At 34.9% G+C, this 15,543-nt stretch overlaps 1 protein-coding gene across 2 annotated transcripts in view; it reads left to right on the top strand.

Annotated features, from left to right (window-relative positions):
• ABCA1 (ATP binding cassette subfamily A member 1) overlaps positions 1-12,781 on the top strand; it is a 147,501-nt gene extending 134,720 nt beyond the window's left edge. For both annotated transcript variants that reach the window (XM_031945565.1, XM_012543118.3), the window contains exons 41-50: positions 721-850; positions 1,972-2,092; positions 2,955-3,017; positions 4,419-4,525; positions 4,919-5,060; positions 6,057-6,191; positions 7,912-8,015; positions 8,238-8,330; positions 8,604-8,847; positions 9,244-12,781. In XM_031945565.1, coding sequence (XP_031801425.1) covers positions 721-850; positions 1,972-2,092; positions 2,955-3,017; positions 4,419-4,525; positions 4,919-5,060; positions 6,057-6,191; positions 7,912-8,015; positions 8,238-8,330; positions 8,604-8,847; positions 9,244-9,384 — 1,280 coding nt within the window. In that variant the 3' untranslated portion in view covers positions 9,385-12,781. The remainder of the gene's footprint in view (positions 1-720; positions 851-1,971; positions 2,093-2,954; positions 3,018-4,418; positions 4,526-4,918; positions 5,061-6,056; positions 6,192-7,911; positions 8,016-8,237; positions 8,331-8,603; positions 8,848-9,243) is intronic.
• The last annotated feature ends 2,762 nt before the right edge of the window (positions 12,782-15,543 follow it).

Genomic DNA, 15,543 nt, shown 5'->3' with positions numbered 1-15,543 from the left:
TTGATAGTTTTTTCTGCTACTAACCAACTTATGACCTTGGATAATTCATAACTCAGCTTTTTAACCTGTCAGAGGTCACAGTGATGACTTCCTTTGCTTACCTGCCTGTCATTGTTATATGGATGAAACGAGAATGAATGAGTAAATGAAAAATAATTTTTCAATGCTTACTTTGTGCTAAGCACGTTTTATATGTGACGACTGAATATAAGCAGACAAGGTTGTCCCTGCTCTCAAAAAAGCTTACATTCTAATAGGAGGAGATAGCACAGATAGAGGAACACAAATTGGGTTGGGGGACATGGGGATGGTTAGCCAACTGCACATGCTTGGTAGCATATTTTGGAGTTAAAGTGAAATAAGCAAAATAAAGTGAAAGTTAATTTATCAGACCCAGGTCCCAGTAGTAGTCTGAATTCTGGTGGGAGGAGGAAGAAGACCAGAATGCTAATGGTAGGGTTTGGAGGAGAGTATCTTTCTATTGCTTGTCAACCTGTGTGTTTTATTTGTATCGTTACCTATTTGTGAAATTTGCTTTGATTTGAATTGTCAGTGAACCTGAACTGGAGCACAGGCCAATATACAGGAGAAAGCAATAGACCCCTTAGACTAAAATCTAAAACACCAGTAAATTCAACATCTGTGTGCTTTCCTTCTGTTTAGCTGCCCTTTTCAGAGTGGAGACTGATATGTGTGCATATTGTGTTTGTAATTCCCTAGGAGAAAACCGTTTTGTCTCTCCACTCTCCTGGGACTTGGTGGGAAGGAATCTCTTTGCTATGGCCGTGGAAGGGGTGGTCTTCTTCCTCATCACTGTACTGATCCAGTACAGGTTCTTCATCAAGCCCAGGTGAGTTTATTTCTCAGATTTCATTGGGTGCTAAATATTTCAGGTAACTCATAAACCAAGCAGGGAGACATGCTTCAGAAAATGTAGACTGGAAACCAAAGTTGATGGTTAATATAGAGTATCTCATGAATAAACTTAAAATTTCACAGATTCTAGAATTTTAGCATTTAAGGAATACCTTCTACTACATCTTTAACAAGTGTTAATCTAGCCTTTATTTATGGATTCTAGGGTTGTGGAACTCGCAGCCTGTTAGGACTGCTCATTTGCTCTGGTTAGGAGGATTTTCCTTATATCACACCATAATTTTCCTCTTTGTAATTCCTACTTCTTGTGCCTAATTCTGCCTTCTGGGCTAAGCAGACCAAGCCTAAACATTCTTTCACACAATTGCCTTTCAGACATTTGAAGTAGTAATTAAGTCCCCTCTAAGTCTTCTATTCTCCATGCTAATTATTTACAGTTTCTTCAATTGATTCTCGTATCCCATAATTTCTAGCCCCTTACAATCTTGGTCACCCTCATCTAAGTACTTTCTAGGTAGTCTTTCTCAAATGGGTTATACATAGCTGAATATACAGTTCCTAGTGCTCTTCTTTTCACTTAAACCAAACTCAATTCTCCCTAATAGCTCATTTATTTTCTCATAGATTACTGTCCCTGTCTTTGAGCTTTTGTTGATTGTTTACACTTTTCATCACTAGAATCATGGAATCATAGAATAGAACTGGAAGAGACCTTGAATATCATTTCCAAGCACCCGGGAAAATGATGGGTACAAATTGTACCACGCTTTGGTAGCAGGAACAGGTCGAGAATCTTAACACACCAGAGGGAGACTTTCTGCTGCCTCATAATGCTTCTAAACAAATGAGAAGCTATATTTGTAGGCTTCTGAGACGCAAATTGTTTATGGAAATTGGCTTTGATTTTTGAATCAGGAAAGAGCTATATTAACATATTACTTCTAAAACTTACTAGCTCTGTGGGGCAGAGATAGGCAAATCATTTAGTATTTTTCAACTACAATTTCCTGTCCCATTATTGACTATTCTTGACAGTTCACTTTATGGGGTTGGTTTCCACTGGAATAATATGTTCTGTTTTATTTTTCCATTAAGACGCGTAATTGCAAAACTTCCTCCTCTAAATGATGAGGATGAGGATGTGAGAAGAGAAAGGCAGAGGATATTGGATGGTGGTGGACAGAATGATATTCTAGCAATCAAAGAACTAACTAAGGTGAGGAAATGAATAATTACTTTAAAATTTTCTTTTCTTCAAATTTTTGTTTTGTGTAAATAGTTAGCCTTTGGAGTATGAGATACTTCTCTTTGCATCAGAAATGTACTCCTAAAACTTACTTGTAAATTGAATTTTGACAAAAGAATCTTTTGTAAAACCATTACTCCATGATGCCATCAGCTCTATTTGTTCAGATTTTCATGTAAGAAAGTGATATACAGTGGTATAAAAGGAACTCATAAATTATTTTTGTTTGATGGAAATATAACTACAGAGAAAAGAAAACCTTTTTTTTTTGAGTTATGTACTCCCCCCCAAAAAAAAAATAGCCTCTGATTTTCCCCAGCACTAAGAATGCACCTTTATGATGGTGATGGCAGTGACAACAGTTGATCTATTTTGTCTTAATGGTTAGTTTTTGGCCTTCAAATATGTACCAGAAGAATTCACTGACTAGCAGGACAGCTTTCAAGTTTTTTTTTAAATGTAAAAAGTATATCCATGTATTAATAATTCAGTTTCATATACAACCTTTTCCTTCCATTCTATAATGTATGGAAATACTCATTTTATTGGACATCTTTTTAAAAAAAAGGAAAAAAGGTGATACTCACTGAGTTTAAAAATGGAAATTTAGATTTCTGAAAGTTGGCTTGTTTTCATTCTCATCAACAAGACCAAAGCTCAAGATATCATAATACCAGGTAGTCATGGTACTGTGAAGATATGAGAACTTTACCAAGAGTATTTGTTCCAGGGACTGCTAAATTTTGAAATCTTTATTTTCTTTTAACTTGGTATTCTTGTGATGACCTTGAATCACCGATGGTCATGTATTTCTGGATGTGTCTTATTTTAGGTCTATAGAAGCAAGAGGAAACCTGCAGTTGACAGGATCTGTGTTGGCATCCCTCCTGGAGAGGTAATGTCAAAGTTGTCACATTTGTTTTTATGCCAGTTAATGGAGAATGTGCTAAGCCAATTAGGGTAGGATTGGAAGTGGAAAATAAAAAAACGTTCATGGACTTCTTTAATTAGGTGTTCTATAGGACATGAATAATTTAGATGCCAGGAAAACCCAAGTCCTCATAATGATTTTTAGCAATATGAGCTATTTAGGAGAATTCCATACTTTTAAAACATTTCTTTTCTCATACATCCTACCCACACTGATGATGAAATTCAAATAAATATAAAATGGAATTTCCCATTTCTTGTTTATATTGTTTAATTTCTATTCTCTTGGATTGTCTGGTAAAATTGGATTTACCTTCTTGTTTGTTGCATATTGATTTTAATCTCAGTTTTGATCATTGAATTGCTGTCTGTATTTGAAAAATATACACATATATGCTTCAAAAGAGCCATTATTTCATCAATGTGGCTACTCTTTCCACTAATGTAGATTAGCAGCACCAGTGTGCCTTAGCAGTTGTTGATTTTCATTAATTTCTGTAACTGAAAAAGGTTATCATTATCTCAGTTTTCTACTACTGAGCTTCTCTGTACTCCCTAGTTTATTAATTGGTCACTAGGCATATGCATAAAATTATTCCATTTTGATAATAAGAACTGCAGAAAATTGTGCTCTGCTAACATAGTTTATGAAAATCTGGTCTCCTGTTTTACTTAGCTGTCAGTATAAGTCTCAAGACCAGCTGTAGGAGTGAAAATGGGAGCAGTTGCTTTTCTTTGCTTTTTGTTTGTTCATGGCCATAGAATGTATCATCTAGTGGCTTCTTAGGTAGGTTGACCATTAGGAGCAGAACCAGCCTTTTTTCTAGGACCATATTCAAAGTCTTTCTCTTTGTAGAACTCATCAGAACTCTTGTGTTAGCCTCCTAAACTTAAAGATTCACCTCTATGACATAATCAGGCATCAGAGTAGCATTTTGTATGTGTATTGGATGTACACATATATCTATAATGTATACGTTGATATGGGAATAAACAAATATACACATACACACACATACACACACACCCACCCCTATATATATGGGTGTGTTGTATCTGTCAAACAATGGGAGGTTGTCCTACCTAGCTTTCAGCTCACCATCACCTGCAATTGATGATACAAATGATTTCAATTGCATTATGTGGCTTGCAGGCTGCAAGTTCCCTACCCTTAATATATAGCTTCTCAAAAGTATAATAACCTTTTAAAATTGTCATTTTAAGAATTGAAGAAGAACATATTTAATAATTTAGGATTGTGCTCTTTGAAAGCTTTTCTGCAGTAATTTATGAAATCTTGCTATTTAATGGTATCATTATATTTGGGCACATAGTCTGATTCAACTCATCTAACTTTCTCTTTCAGTGCTTTGGGCTTCTGGGAGTGAATGGGGCTGGAAAATCATCAACCTTTAAAATGTTAACTGGAGACACCAGTGTGACAAAAGGAGATGCTTTTCTCAATAAAAATAGGTGAGAAATGGACTTTTTTTTGGCATTTGGCTCAAAGTCTCTTCAAATATCTCTTCTATCATCTTTCTGATTATTCTGTAGTTATACTATCAGATATTTTCTCCCTTACTCTTGCTTCCTCCACTAAAAGCTTTGGAAACTCAATAATCTTTTATAAGAAGTCATTATTATAAAGAAAAAATCTTGCTATTCTAATTTTTAAAAAATGATGAGGATCTTAATATAGTGTTGCTTGAATAATAAGTCTTATCTTTGAAGGCTGGGCTGCGGAAACTCAGCAGAGTATAGTGCTGCAAGGAGCAGCTTAGATGGTATGGGGACTATGAACATAAGCCAAGTAATTAGTGATTCATAATATGTAAAACCCCCAACTACTTCTCCTGTGTTTTGCAGTATCTTGTCAGACATCCAAGAAGTCCATCAGAACATGGGCTATTGCCCTCAGTTTGATGCTATCACTGAGCTGTTGACAGGAAGAGAGCATGTGGAATTCTTTGCGCTCTTGAGAGGAGTCCCTGAGAAAGAAGTTGGCAAGGTAATGATGGTTTAAAATCAATGCCAATGATGCATCTACCTATAATAGGAATTTTTTCTAAAATGTATTCATTCTATAGGCTTTCCAGAATAAACTTATTAAGAAATCAGCTCCTGCTTTAAAATTAAATACTAACTTAATATTTAATAATTAAAGTAGAAGTTACCATGTGGAATTTCTGTTCCCCCACTATTTCTGGACTTGTGAGATGCCATTTTTTTATTTAAAAAAATATATATATGTTAGTGTATTACACACCACTGCAGCTGCTGCTCTGATCATGATCCACCATTAATGACCTTGTATTTCACTTTAATCCCTAAGTCATCAGTTTTTCTTTCTTCTCTTGCCATATCAGAAAAGTCTATAGTGGGGGATAATTCTTTGCAAGAAAAAAGTGTACTAGTCATCACTATTCAGTGTTCACATGTGTGCTGTGCCAGAGAGAGGAAATCCTTGGTATTGTTCTTGTGATTTAAAAAAAAATATCTATTTTTCAATGGTTTTTCTTTTCAAATTCTCAAGTGACAAGGCAAAGTGATTAATGTAAGTTAAGATAATTTTTCGATACTTAAGTTTATTCTACTGTTTCCCACAGCCTTTCTAAACAAGTATTTTGTCTCAAGGCCTTCTTTCTCATCAAGTGTTTTCCCCCTTTAAATATATTACTGAACCTTTTTGATAAGAATTGAACTTTGTTGTCCCCACACAATATTTGTGCTAACTGTTACAAAATTGTCTGTCTGTGACCCTGAAAACACGTCGGAGCCATTCTTTTTCTTTGTTAATTTTTAGTGCAAGCTGTTTTGACAAAACACCTTTAAGCAGGGAGTCAAAACTCAGACTTTGAAGGGAATTGTAAAATGTTGGTCTTTGAATTACCTTTCAGTAAAACAGATAATTATTTGAGATCTGTGCATTTCAAGTACTTTTATGCAATGTCTTGCTAATTTGAAAGCAAAAAAACCTTAAACTGGATGTCTTTTCTTGCTATAGGTTGGCGACTGGGCAATTCGAAAACTAGGTCTTGTGAAATATGGAGAAAAATATGCTGGGAATTACAGTGGTGGCAACAAGCGAAAACTTTCAACTGCTATTGCTTTGATTGGAGGGCCTCCAGTGGTGTTTTTGGTGAGTGTTAGAAATTCACAGCTTTTTGGAGCTTTTAAAAAAAAAAAAAGATCTTGTTTTTTTTTTTCCCACTATAATTCAGATATATTTTAAATTCATATAAAAGCACCATTTGAAGAAAATTTTATATGATAAGTATTGATTCTTGGGTTTGTTTTTTTTTAAGATGCCCTTGTGTAATAGTTTTCATCATTATCATCAATGTTCACATGTGCACTGCCAGAGAGAAGTCTTTGGTTTTGTTTTTGTGGGTTCTTAAAAATAATTTTCAATAGGTTTCTTTTCAGATTCTAAAAGAGTGCTAAATTATAAGTAGGGTTTGAACTTTATCTGAAGGGCTATTTACTAGCCCTTTATTATTTAACCTTACTAAGTACTAGCTTACTAAGTTCAAATTAGGCACCGAAGGAAAAGTAAATTAAATTTAACAACAACAACAAATAGGAAATGGGTGGTCTTAGGTCTATACTAAAGAATGTTAAGATTTTAGGGCACTTCTAAGTTTTAACATATTAATGTTTCAAAGAGATAGTGACTGGGACATGGAATGTGATTGCATAAATGTAGGCTTGGTCCTTTGAGCATCTTTTTTTCATAAAGATCCACTAGCATTTATATGAGGAAGAGGATATGTATTACAGAATGAGGGTGAGGCTGGGATTACAGGGTCATAGAATTTGAGAGTTGGGAGGATACCTGATAACTTGTCATCCTCACTAGACATCAAATATTTTACTTCTTTCTATATAAATTTCAATTGTTATTATTCTGTGATATAGAAGGTTTGGAAATAACAATGTAACTCACTAAGGAAAATGAATAATAATAGAATAGGATTCTAGATTTGGAACTCATTTAAATCCAAGCCTTTCATTTTAATGATGAGTAAACTCTGAGCAAGCAAGATTGTGGCTTCCCTAGTCACATAGAACTAAGAGGTAAATTTGAAACCTTTTCTTCTAAGATAAACCGTATTACCTTTTCATTGCCGTATGCTTTCCCTGCTTAGCTGCTGGCTTCTGTCAAGATTCTGAATACAGAAGGCTGTATGTAGATGGTTTATCAGAAAAACTGATGTTGAAAAGATAATAAGTTCTGCACAAGAATATGCTGATGTGATGAACTCTGAAGGAAGGGCTTTCCTATTATAGTATTCTGTGATCCTGTACTTTTATAGAGTTGTCTTGGGCTCATTTTTAGTAAGCAGTTCCCTTTTTTAAAAAATTAAAAATTCATATTTCCTTTATTTCTCTTCACAACAACCCTATGTGACAGATATTACAGGTATCATTAACATTGTTTTACAGATGAGGCACAGAAAAGTAAAATGTATTAAAATAAAATACTTAAGTCATGTGTTAATTTTGAGGTTAGTGTTTATATTGCCTAATTTTTTTAAAAAAGCAAATTACTTCCAAATGAGATCAGGTCTTAGGTTTTTTTTTTTTTTTTAATTGCAGTGTCATAGAATATCAGTTGGAAGAAGCTTCAAAATTCATCTTGCTTAGCACTTTCCTGAGAATTCTCTTCTACAATATCCTAGAAAATGGCCATCGTTAGAAAGTCTTCTACTTAGTGGCAAAAAATTCCCTTAATATTTTAGTGAGCATTATAGAAACAGAAGGATGATACATTAGAACTGCTTGAAATTGGTTGTACTTTTTAAAAATCAATTTTCAGTTTATTTTAGTCCATGAAATCTGTATCGTTTATATCGTAGGATGAGCCAACCACTGGCATGGATCCAAAAGCCCGCCGCTTCTTATGGAATTGTGCCCTAAGTGTTATCAAGGAGGGAAGATCTGTAGTGCTTACGTCTCACAGGTAAATAAATGGTGGCCTTGGACTCCAACTTATCTTTCTTTCCACCATATCTCCAATGGAGTGATATTTAAAAACCAGCCTGAAATGACATGGACATTAATTATCTAGGTTGCATTGCCTTGCGTGGTATTGTTTTGTGACATAATGTAAACACCAGGTGTGTCAGTTTGATGGTTGATGTTCTCTCTGCAAAGCTAAAAAATTGTTTTGTTTTTTATACAGCATGGAAGAATGTGAAGCTCTCTGTACCAGAATGGCAATCATGGTCAATGGGAGGTTCAGATGTCTTGGCAGTGTCCAGCACTTAAAGAACAGGTGAAACCATGGTTTCTCTGGGTGACTCAAACTGGGGAAGTAGGGAGTCTTGCCCTTTTCTAAGGCAGTTGAATTTGGGAGCTCTAAAGATGCAAGGCAAATAGGATAATTGAGTTGAATTACTTTTTCTAGTACTTTTTCTGGGGACTTGAAAAGAACTTTATTTTTCATAGCATCAAATCTCATTTTCCTTATAATATAGATTATTTCTGCATTAAAATTCTTTTCAGAAGTTTTCTAAGGATCTTCTCTACTTGACTTTCTTGGTTTCAGGTTTGGAGATGGCTATACAATAGTTGTACGAATAGCAGGCTCAAATCCTGACCTGAAGCCTGTTCAGGAATTCTTTGGAGTAGCCTTTCCAGGAAGTGTCCTCAAAGAGAAACATCGGAACATGCTTCAATACCAGCTTCCATCTTCCCTGTCTTCCCTGGCCAGGATCTTCAGCATCCTTTCCCAGAACAAAAAGAGACTCCACATAGAAGATTATTCTGTTTCTCAGACAACACTTGACCAAGTAAGTCTGCTCTGAGAAAAAACTCATTTACTTTAACATAGGGGGATGGTTTTTATTTTGATAAGGAAGAATTTTGAAGTCTACAGTTATTTTCATTAATTCTAGGAAATGAATCCTCTACTTTCCTGTAAGCTTGCCTATGAATGATTTTTTTTGGGGGGGCCAAATTCTTTTTTCCTTATGGAGGATTAAGTAGCTGATGAATTATAAACAGTTAGTGGTAGATAGAGGTGTGAAAATAGGTTTATTTTTCCTTAATCTTTCCAGATTCTCTATTCAAGTTGTTATGATTCACTTTTGCTATTTAATATCAAAATGGAGGATAATTTGGGGTAAACAGAGTGAAGAAGCAAAAGCATGAAAAGAGCTAATTAAGGATTTCCTTTCTTTTGACAGGTATTTGTAAACTTTGCAAAGGACCAAAGTGATGATGACCACTTAAAGGACCTGTCATTGCACAAAAATCAAACTGTTGTAGATGTTGCAATTCTCAAATCTTTTCTGCAAGATGACAAAGTGAGAGAAAGCTATGTCTAAGTTACCCTCTCCTTTCTGAGAGAGAGGCTGAGAGACAGAAGGAACCAGAGGCCTTCCTTTGCAGGGAAGTCAAATGTTCCAGAGGAAGGGTCGGAGGATTTCGTGGAAAAGAAACCAGACTGGACCCTGTGCTGATACTCTACAATGCAATGCAATTCAATGCAATGAAGACAAAAAAATTCCATTACAGGGGCAGTGCCTTTGTATGTAGTCTTTGCCTTGTTGTACGGCTCTCAAGTGAAAAGACTTGAATCTAGTTTGTCAATTTAGTCTAACTATGGGAAACTGTAGAATGGAACCCATTGGGTTTTAAATCGTCCCTTTTTGTTCCTTTTATATTTTTACTAGGGTTGCAACAATAATTCTTTGAGTAATCATGGCCAGTGATTATTTATTGAAATTATAAAGCATGCCCATCCTTAGTCATTCAATCCTGGCATGCCAGGAGTAGGGTTTCCTGGTGACACATCCATTGCTGGCAATGAATGCACCGAACCTGCTAGTGCCAAGAAATGACAAATTGAAGCACCATGGCGTAATGTATGCTTTTTGTTGTTTTTTTTTTTTTTTGTGTGAAGGGAAAGCCTCAGTGACTGCTCTGTAATTAAGGGACTGCTGAAAAATCAGTTGACAGTCAACAATGTGGAGCCACAAATCATCCCTTGGAAGGCAATGCACTGCTTTGATTGTCCCTTATGTGAGTTGCTGCAGGAGTGGCCCCATGCCAAATTTTGGCTGCTCTGGACAGATGGCCTTCTTAGTTCCTTTGTCACAGGAGAGTTTCCTGTTCTTCTTTCCTATGACTCTTTGAGCCTAATTTTAGTAAGGAGCCAAGACAGAGGAGCCAAACTGCAAGTAGAGAATGAATGCAACAGATTCCTTGGCGGCACATTGCTAATGCTAGAGCACATTTAGTAAAAGAGAGACAGCATGCAAACTTGCTGGGTACTTTGTCCATCTTTTCTCAGTTGTCCAATAAAACGGTACCCTGCATCTCAAGGTAATTTTGTTCAACACAAATGTAGTAGTATTTCAGGCTCTGTGTATTTCAACCAGAATTTGGAGGGGGAAAAAAAGGTCATTTTATTTTAACAAAAGGTATTGTACTTTTAATGTTTTCCATGTTATTTGAAATTTAAGTATCGATATTAAGTATTTTCTAATTCAATCAGTTTTTTGAAGAACATTGTAGTGTATTATAGGGTGACTGCAAAACCTCATAACCTGGGATGTATTTGTAGATATATAACAGCACTAGTGAAAATAATATGGTGTTAAAAAAATCTCACTACAATCTTAGAATTGAATAATTTCAAGGTTGTTTGAAATTTATTTCATTTAAGCCTATCAGTCCATAAGTATTTTTTGAAAACTTCTTGCTGATTAGAGGCACTTAATCCCAGTAGATTTCATATGTCATGGTATTTTACATATAAATTGGTTTACATATGTTGGTTGGTGGAGAGATACAGAATCATAACTACAGACTTTGTGTTGAGAAGACAATCCCCTGAAACTAGTCATTAACACCCTTCTTCAAGGATCACCAAATGAAAGGTGTCAGATAACAACAGCTTAGAAATGGTTAGAGACTCTGCAAGACCAAACAAAAACTGTATAGAAATTTGCTGACTTCAAAAGTGTACCTTGTTTACCGGCCACTACAATACACTTAAAAATGATAGGCTTTGCAAAACCACATTTGTAGCAGATAATCTTGTAGCCTCTTTTTTTTTTAATTTATTTATCATTGTTTTTTAAATACAAAAAAAGGACAATATATTGGTTTTTTTTTTTTTTTTTTGTTTTGTTTTTTTAAAGACTCTTAGCTGGCCTGAAAATAGACATAATAAGAATTACCTCCTTATCATGGATATGTCCATAAAAATTAGATGATGTTTATAACCTTTGTATTTTTTAGTGGATAAACATTTGGGAGTTGTGTGGATGTTTTTTGCTTTAAAACAATTCAATTCAGTAATACTTCATGTAGCCTGCCTGGATACAACATAAAAATAGGAGAGAACTACTGTGTAGTACAGTTGAAGTGCCTTTTTTCATATCAAGCTCCATTTTTTAAAAAAGATTTTAAAAACAAACCTTTTAAAGAGAGATTTCAGAAATTTTCAGGTTAGGTTGTAGTTTTGTTTAAAATTAATTTTTTTTAATCATCAGAGGGCTTATTTGAATGATTATCCACAAGTTTGTAAAAAATTTGACTCCCGAGTAACAGCCTTTCATCTCTTTAAAAGATGAATATATTTTCAATAGTTCTTGCTAAGAGATCAGCACATTTTTGTTCTGACTACATTCCTTACCTAATGCATAGAAGTTTCTATTAATGTAGATTTTTGAGATTCAAAGTGATAGACTTCAATTGGTTGTCTTTATAATCATGAAAATGATCCAAATCTATGAATAGTAGTATTATTGTTTTTTCAGACTCCTTTGACCATAAAAAAAGAACATTGAACTAATAAACATTTTTGAGAGAAATAATTTCAGCTTTCAAAACAAAAGTATTTTCTTCTCCATGTGGAGTCCCTCTTGATAAGTTATGTAAGATATTTCATCTGATTGATTATAAAAACTTAACTAAACAAAACTCATTTTTATAAATCAGTTGAAGAAGAGATTTTTTTTTTTAAAATTCTATGCTTAAAATTATAAAACTTAATTTTGTCAACTCTCTGGAAACTTAAGATTGTGGATTTTAAGCCTTCCCAAAAACAAGCCTTGAAAGATGTCTGCTATTTTTTTTTTTTATTTTCTTCTTGATTCTTTGGAATTTTGTCAATAACTGTGAATCTAAGAAAGAAGAAACAAATCCTGAAACTACTGTGTTTTAAGTGTTCTGGGAGCTCTGCAGCTCTTGAAGATTGTACGTCATGTGTTCATTGACTATCAGTCATTTACAAGGTGATTTCTGTCGATTTTTTTCCCCCTCTTATATCAGGTAAAATTTTTCCAAAGAGCCATGTGTTGTGTGGTACTGAACCACTTTGATAATGAAATATTCATCTGAATCCTTGTTACTAGATGCTCTTTTAAAAATTGTTGCATCCCTTTTTATAGTATGTTAGTATTTTACTAAGATTAGGTATATTTTCCCCCTCACACCTCGTGATAAAGCTCTGGTTTTTGTGCTTTTTCGATATTGTTGGTCCTTCATTCCAAGCACTTTATGCTGTCTGTAATGGGATCTATTTTTGCACTGGAATATCTGTTAACTGCAAAAAAACTAGACAAGGTTTCACAATAGATTTCTAAGTTAAATAATTTTCATTAAAATGGAAAAAAAAAAAAGAAAAACTATTGTCAGTAACTTTATATGAATTATTAAAAAAATCATATTTCTATGTTGTATTGAGTCACGAAAATAAAGCTGTGACAATTCCTTGGTCTATATAAATTTACTTTTATGCATTCATGCACACTTACCATACTGTTGAAATGCCATAAAACTTTTTTCATAATCAAGAACAATACACTCATAAAGGCTATTTTAGGTCTTAGACTAAAAGTTGAAATATCCCCAGTGATCTCCTGGTCCAAACTCTGCCCAGATTACAAATCTTGTCTGAAAAACCATGATCCGTTACCCCCAGCAACTGATCTTGATATGTAGGATGTAATTTGAGTAGGGCAGAATACAGCAGAGATATTGCCTCTTTCAGTCTGAAATCATATTAAGATTGTCTGACTGCCACATTACACTTTTATCTTTTGCTATCTGGATGACATATTTTAGGTATGATTGACTACTTCTTGTCCTCATTTTGTTAATGTTAAAATAAGAGGGCTTGGGCTAGACAGCCTGGGAGGTTCCTTCTAGCCTTAGATCTAGAACATCTGAGTCTATGGTCCAATTATTGCTCCTTTATCTTGTTTCCACATTGTTGGCTTTTGCTATGAATTAATTTTTATAGAATTCCTAATACATGCTATTTTTCTGCTAACACCAAATTACCTTTTTTATACATTCATTGTTTATCCAATTTGACATGTCGAACTTGGAGTAATTTTATTTTTCTTTTTAGGGATTTTTCTTCAGTATCTATGAATACAAATTTTTTTATTCAGTGTTTACAAGTCCTATTCCCCATCCCCACTTCTGTCCATATCTTCCTCTATTTCAGGGGTCCTCAAACTATGGCCACGGGCCAAATGCAGCAGCTGAGGACGTTTATCCCTCTCACTCAGGGCTATGAAGTTTCTTTATTTAAAAGCCCACAAAGTTTTTGTTTTTACTATAGTCCGGCCCCACAGTCTGAGGGACAGTGAACTGACCCCCTATTTAAAAAGTTTGAGGACCCCTGCTCTATTTTATCTGAGAAGCCATTCTCTTTTGAAAAGTTTTTAGGTGTTACCTTTTTTTCCTTCTCTCAATTTACTTGAGGGCATTTTAATCTATTTATGTAGCTAATACACAGAAGCCAAGATCTTTCACTTTGTCAGTTGGATGTAGTAATCTGAAGGGTTACCTTGACTTCACTGACCACGTGGTTGGAGCAGGTCCCATGATATCTCTGGAAACTCACTGCACCTGGAACCCATTGTCCTGGCCAGATGTCAGTCACTGCCTAACCTTTGACTATTTTGCAAAACTTCCCATGTCCTGCCCCTTCTATGTACTCCTGGTTGAAGTACATTTAAACCCTGTCCCTCCTGTTACTTTTGGGCACTCTTGTACTGCAATGCTGTGTGGTATACGAAATTACAATTCCCTTGCCTCAAGATCCTTGTTGCTACTTTGGTGGCCCTCTTTGTTTTGGGTTGACGTCTTGGGACAACTCCCTATAAATAATTAGTAATGGCCACTTCTGAATCTGCAATCTATGTACATGCAAACCAAAGACAAGTTACAGCAAAGGTAAACTTAATTTATATATCAAATTTAGAACAAAAGAAATGAGGAGACACCCAGTAGTCATAATAGTTCCTATTTAAAACAAATGACTCTGAAAAATGGGATGTAGATAAAAGGTAAGTCTAAGTATTACCATTTTAAATATTTGTGTAATATGAAACGGCCATCACAAAGCCAAAACAACCTTGATCAGAGATCACTTTATTTTGCCAAGTAGAGAAACGGTTTTCAGAAATAGGGCAAAATTTTATTTGCAAAACATGGAGTATGATGGCAAATAATTATGACCATTGTGTTGCAATAAAGGAACACATGAAAAGTTTTGTGTAAGAGCCCAATGATTACCATTTAAAAAGATACTGTACAGAAGATGTAAAATGGATGGAAACTAAAATTTCCACAGTGAAGAATGTTTACCAATTTTTATTAGGCCAAATATTTGGTTAACTCTGAAGACACTGGAAATTTATCTTGGCTAAAGTTATTCACAATATTAAAATAAAGAAAAATAAATTTATGTAATTTATTTTCAGCATACTCTTACAAAAATGCTTTCATCAGAATTGACAGTTTCCTGACTGTGTGACTCTGAACAAGTCACTTAACCCCAATTTATTCAGCAAAAAAAAGGAAAAAGAATTGATGCTTTCTCTATTGATAAATGATGTAACCTCCCCTTTTTGAGTTGATATGGTAAGGAGAAAATCTCTTAGTGATACACCTCCTTGAAATGACTTCAATTGATCCTAGATAACCCAAGTCTGGTGCCAGGCCTGTGTTTGAAATCTTTCCAGCTTGGTAGGACCTGCTAGACCTTAGACTGTACTGATAAGCAGTTTCACACAAGTGGCCATCAGCCAACACCCTGAAGGGAGGCCTGAATGAGACTGAAATGTAATTTGGGGGCGGGGGTGGGTGGAGAAGGGAGGGAGAGACAGGATAGCAGACTATGTTCAAATCTGGCCTCAGACACTGAACACTTAACTCAATCAGCAAGATGAGATTATCGAAGCACAAGGCAGACAAAGAGGACACATTTAATAGGGGAAAAAAAAGAAAAGTTAATGCATTAATGTTAATACAATAATCAGAAGAATTTTTAGCAAATCTACTGAAACATCAATGAAGAAAGTGATCAGCAAGACTTGATGAAACAGTAATGACCTGAAAAATATCCCCCTCGGTATCACCACCAGGACAGTAAAGCTCTTGGAGGCAGTAGTTAGTCCAATTTTGCCTAACTGGAGTGTTACAACTAATCAATTCATTAATTTAGTCAAATAAAATAA

This window comes from Sarcophilus harrisii, chromosome 1 (assembly GCF_902635505.1).
Source record: "Sarcophilus harrisii chromosome 1, mSarHar1.11, whole genome shotgun sequence".
NCBI lineage: Eukaryota > Metazoa > Chordata > Mammalia > Dasyuromorphia > Dasyuridae > Sarcophilus > Sarcophilus harrisii.
This window is presented reverse-complemented; position numbering and strand designations above follow the sequence as displayed.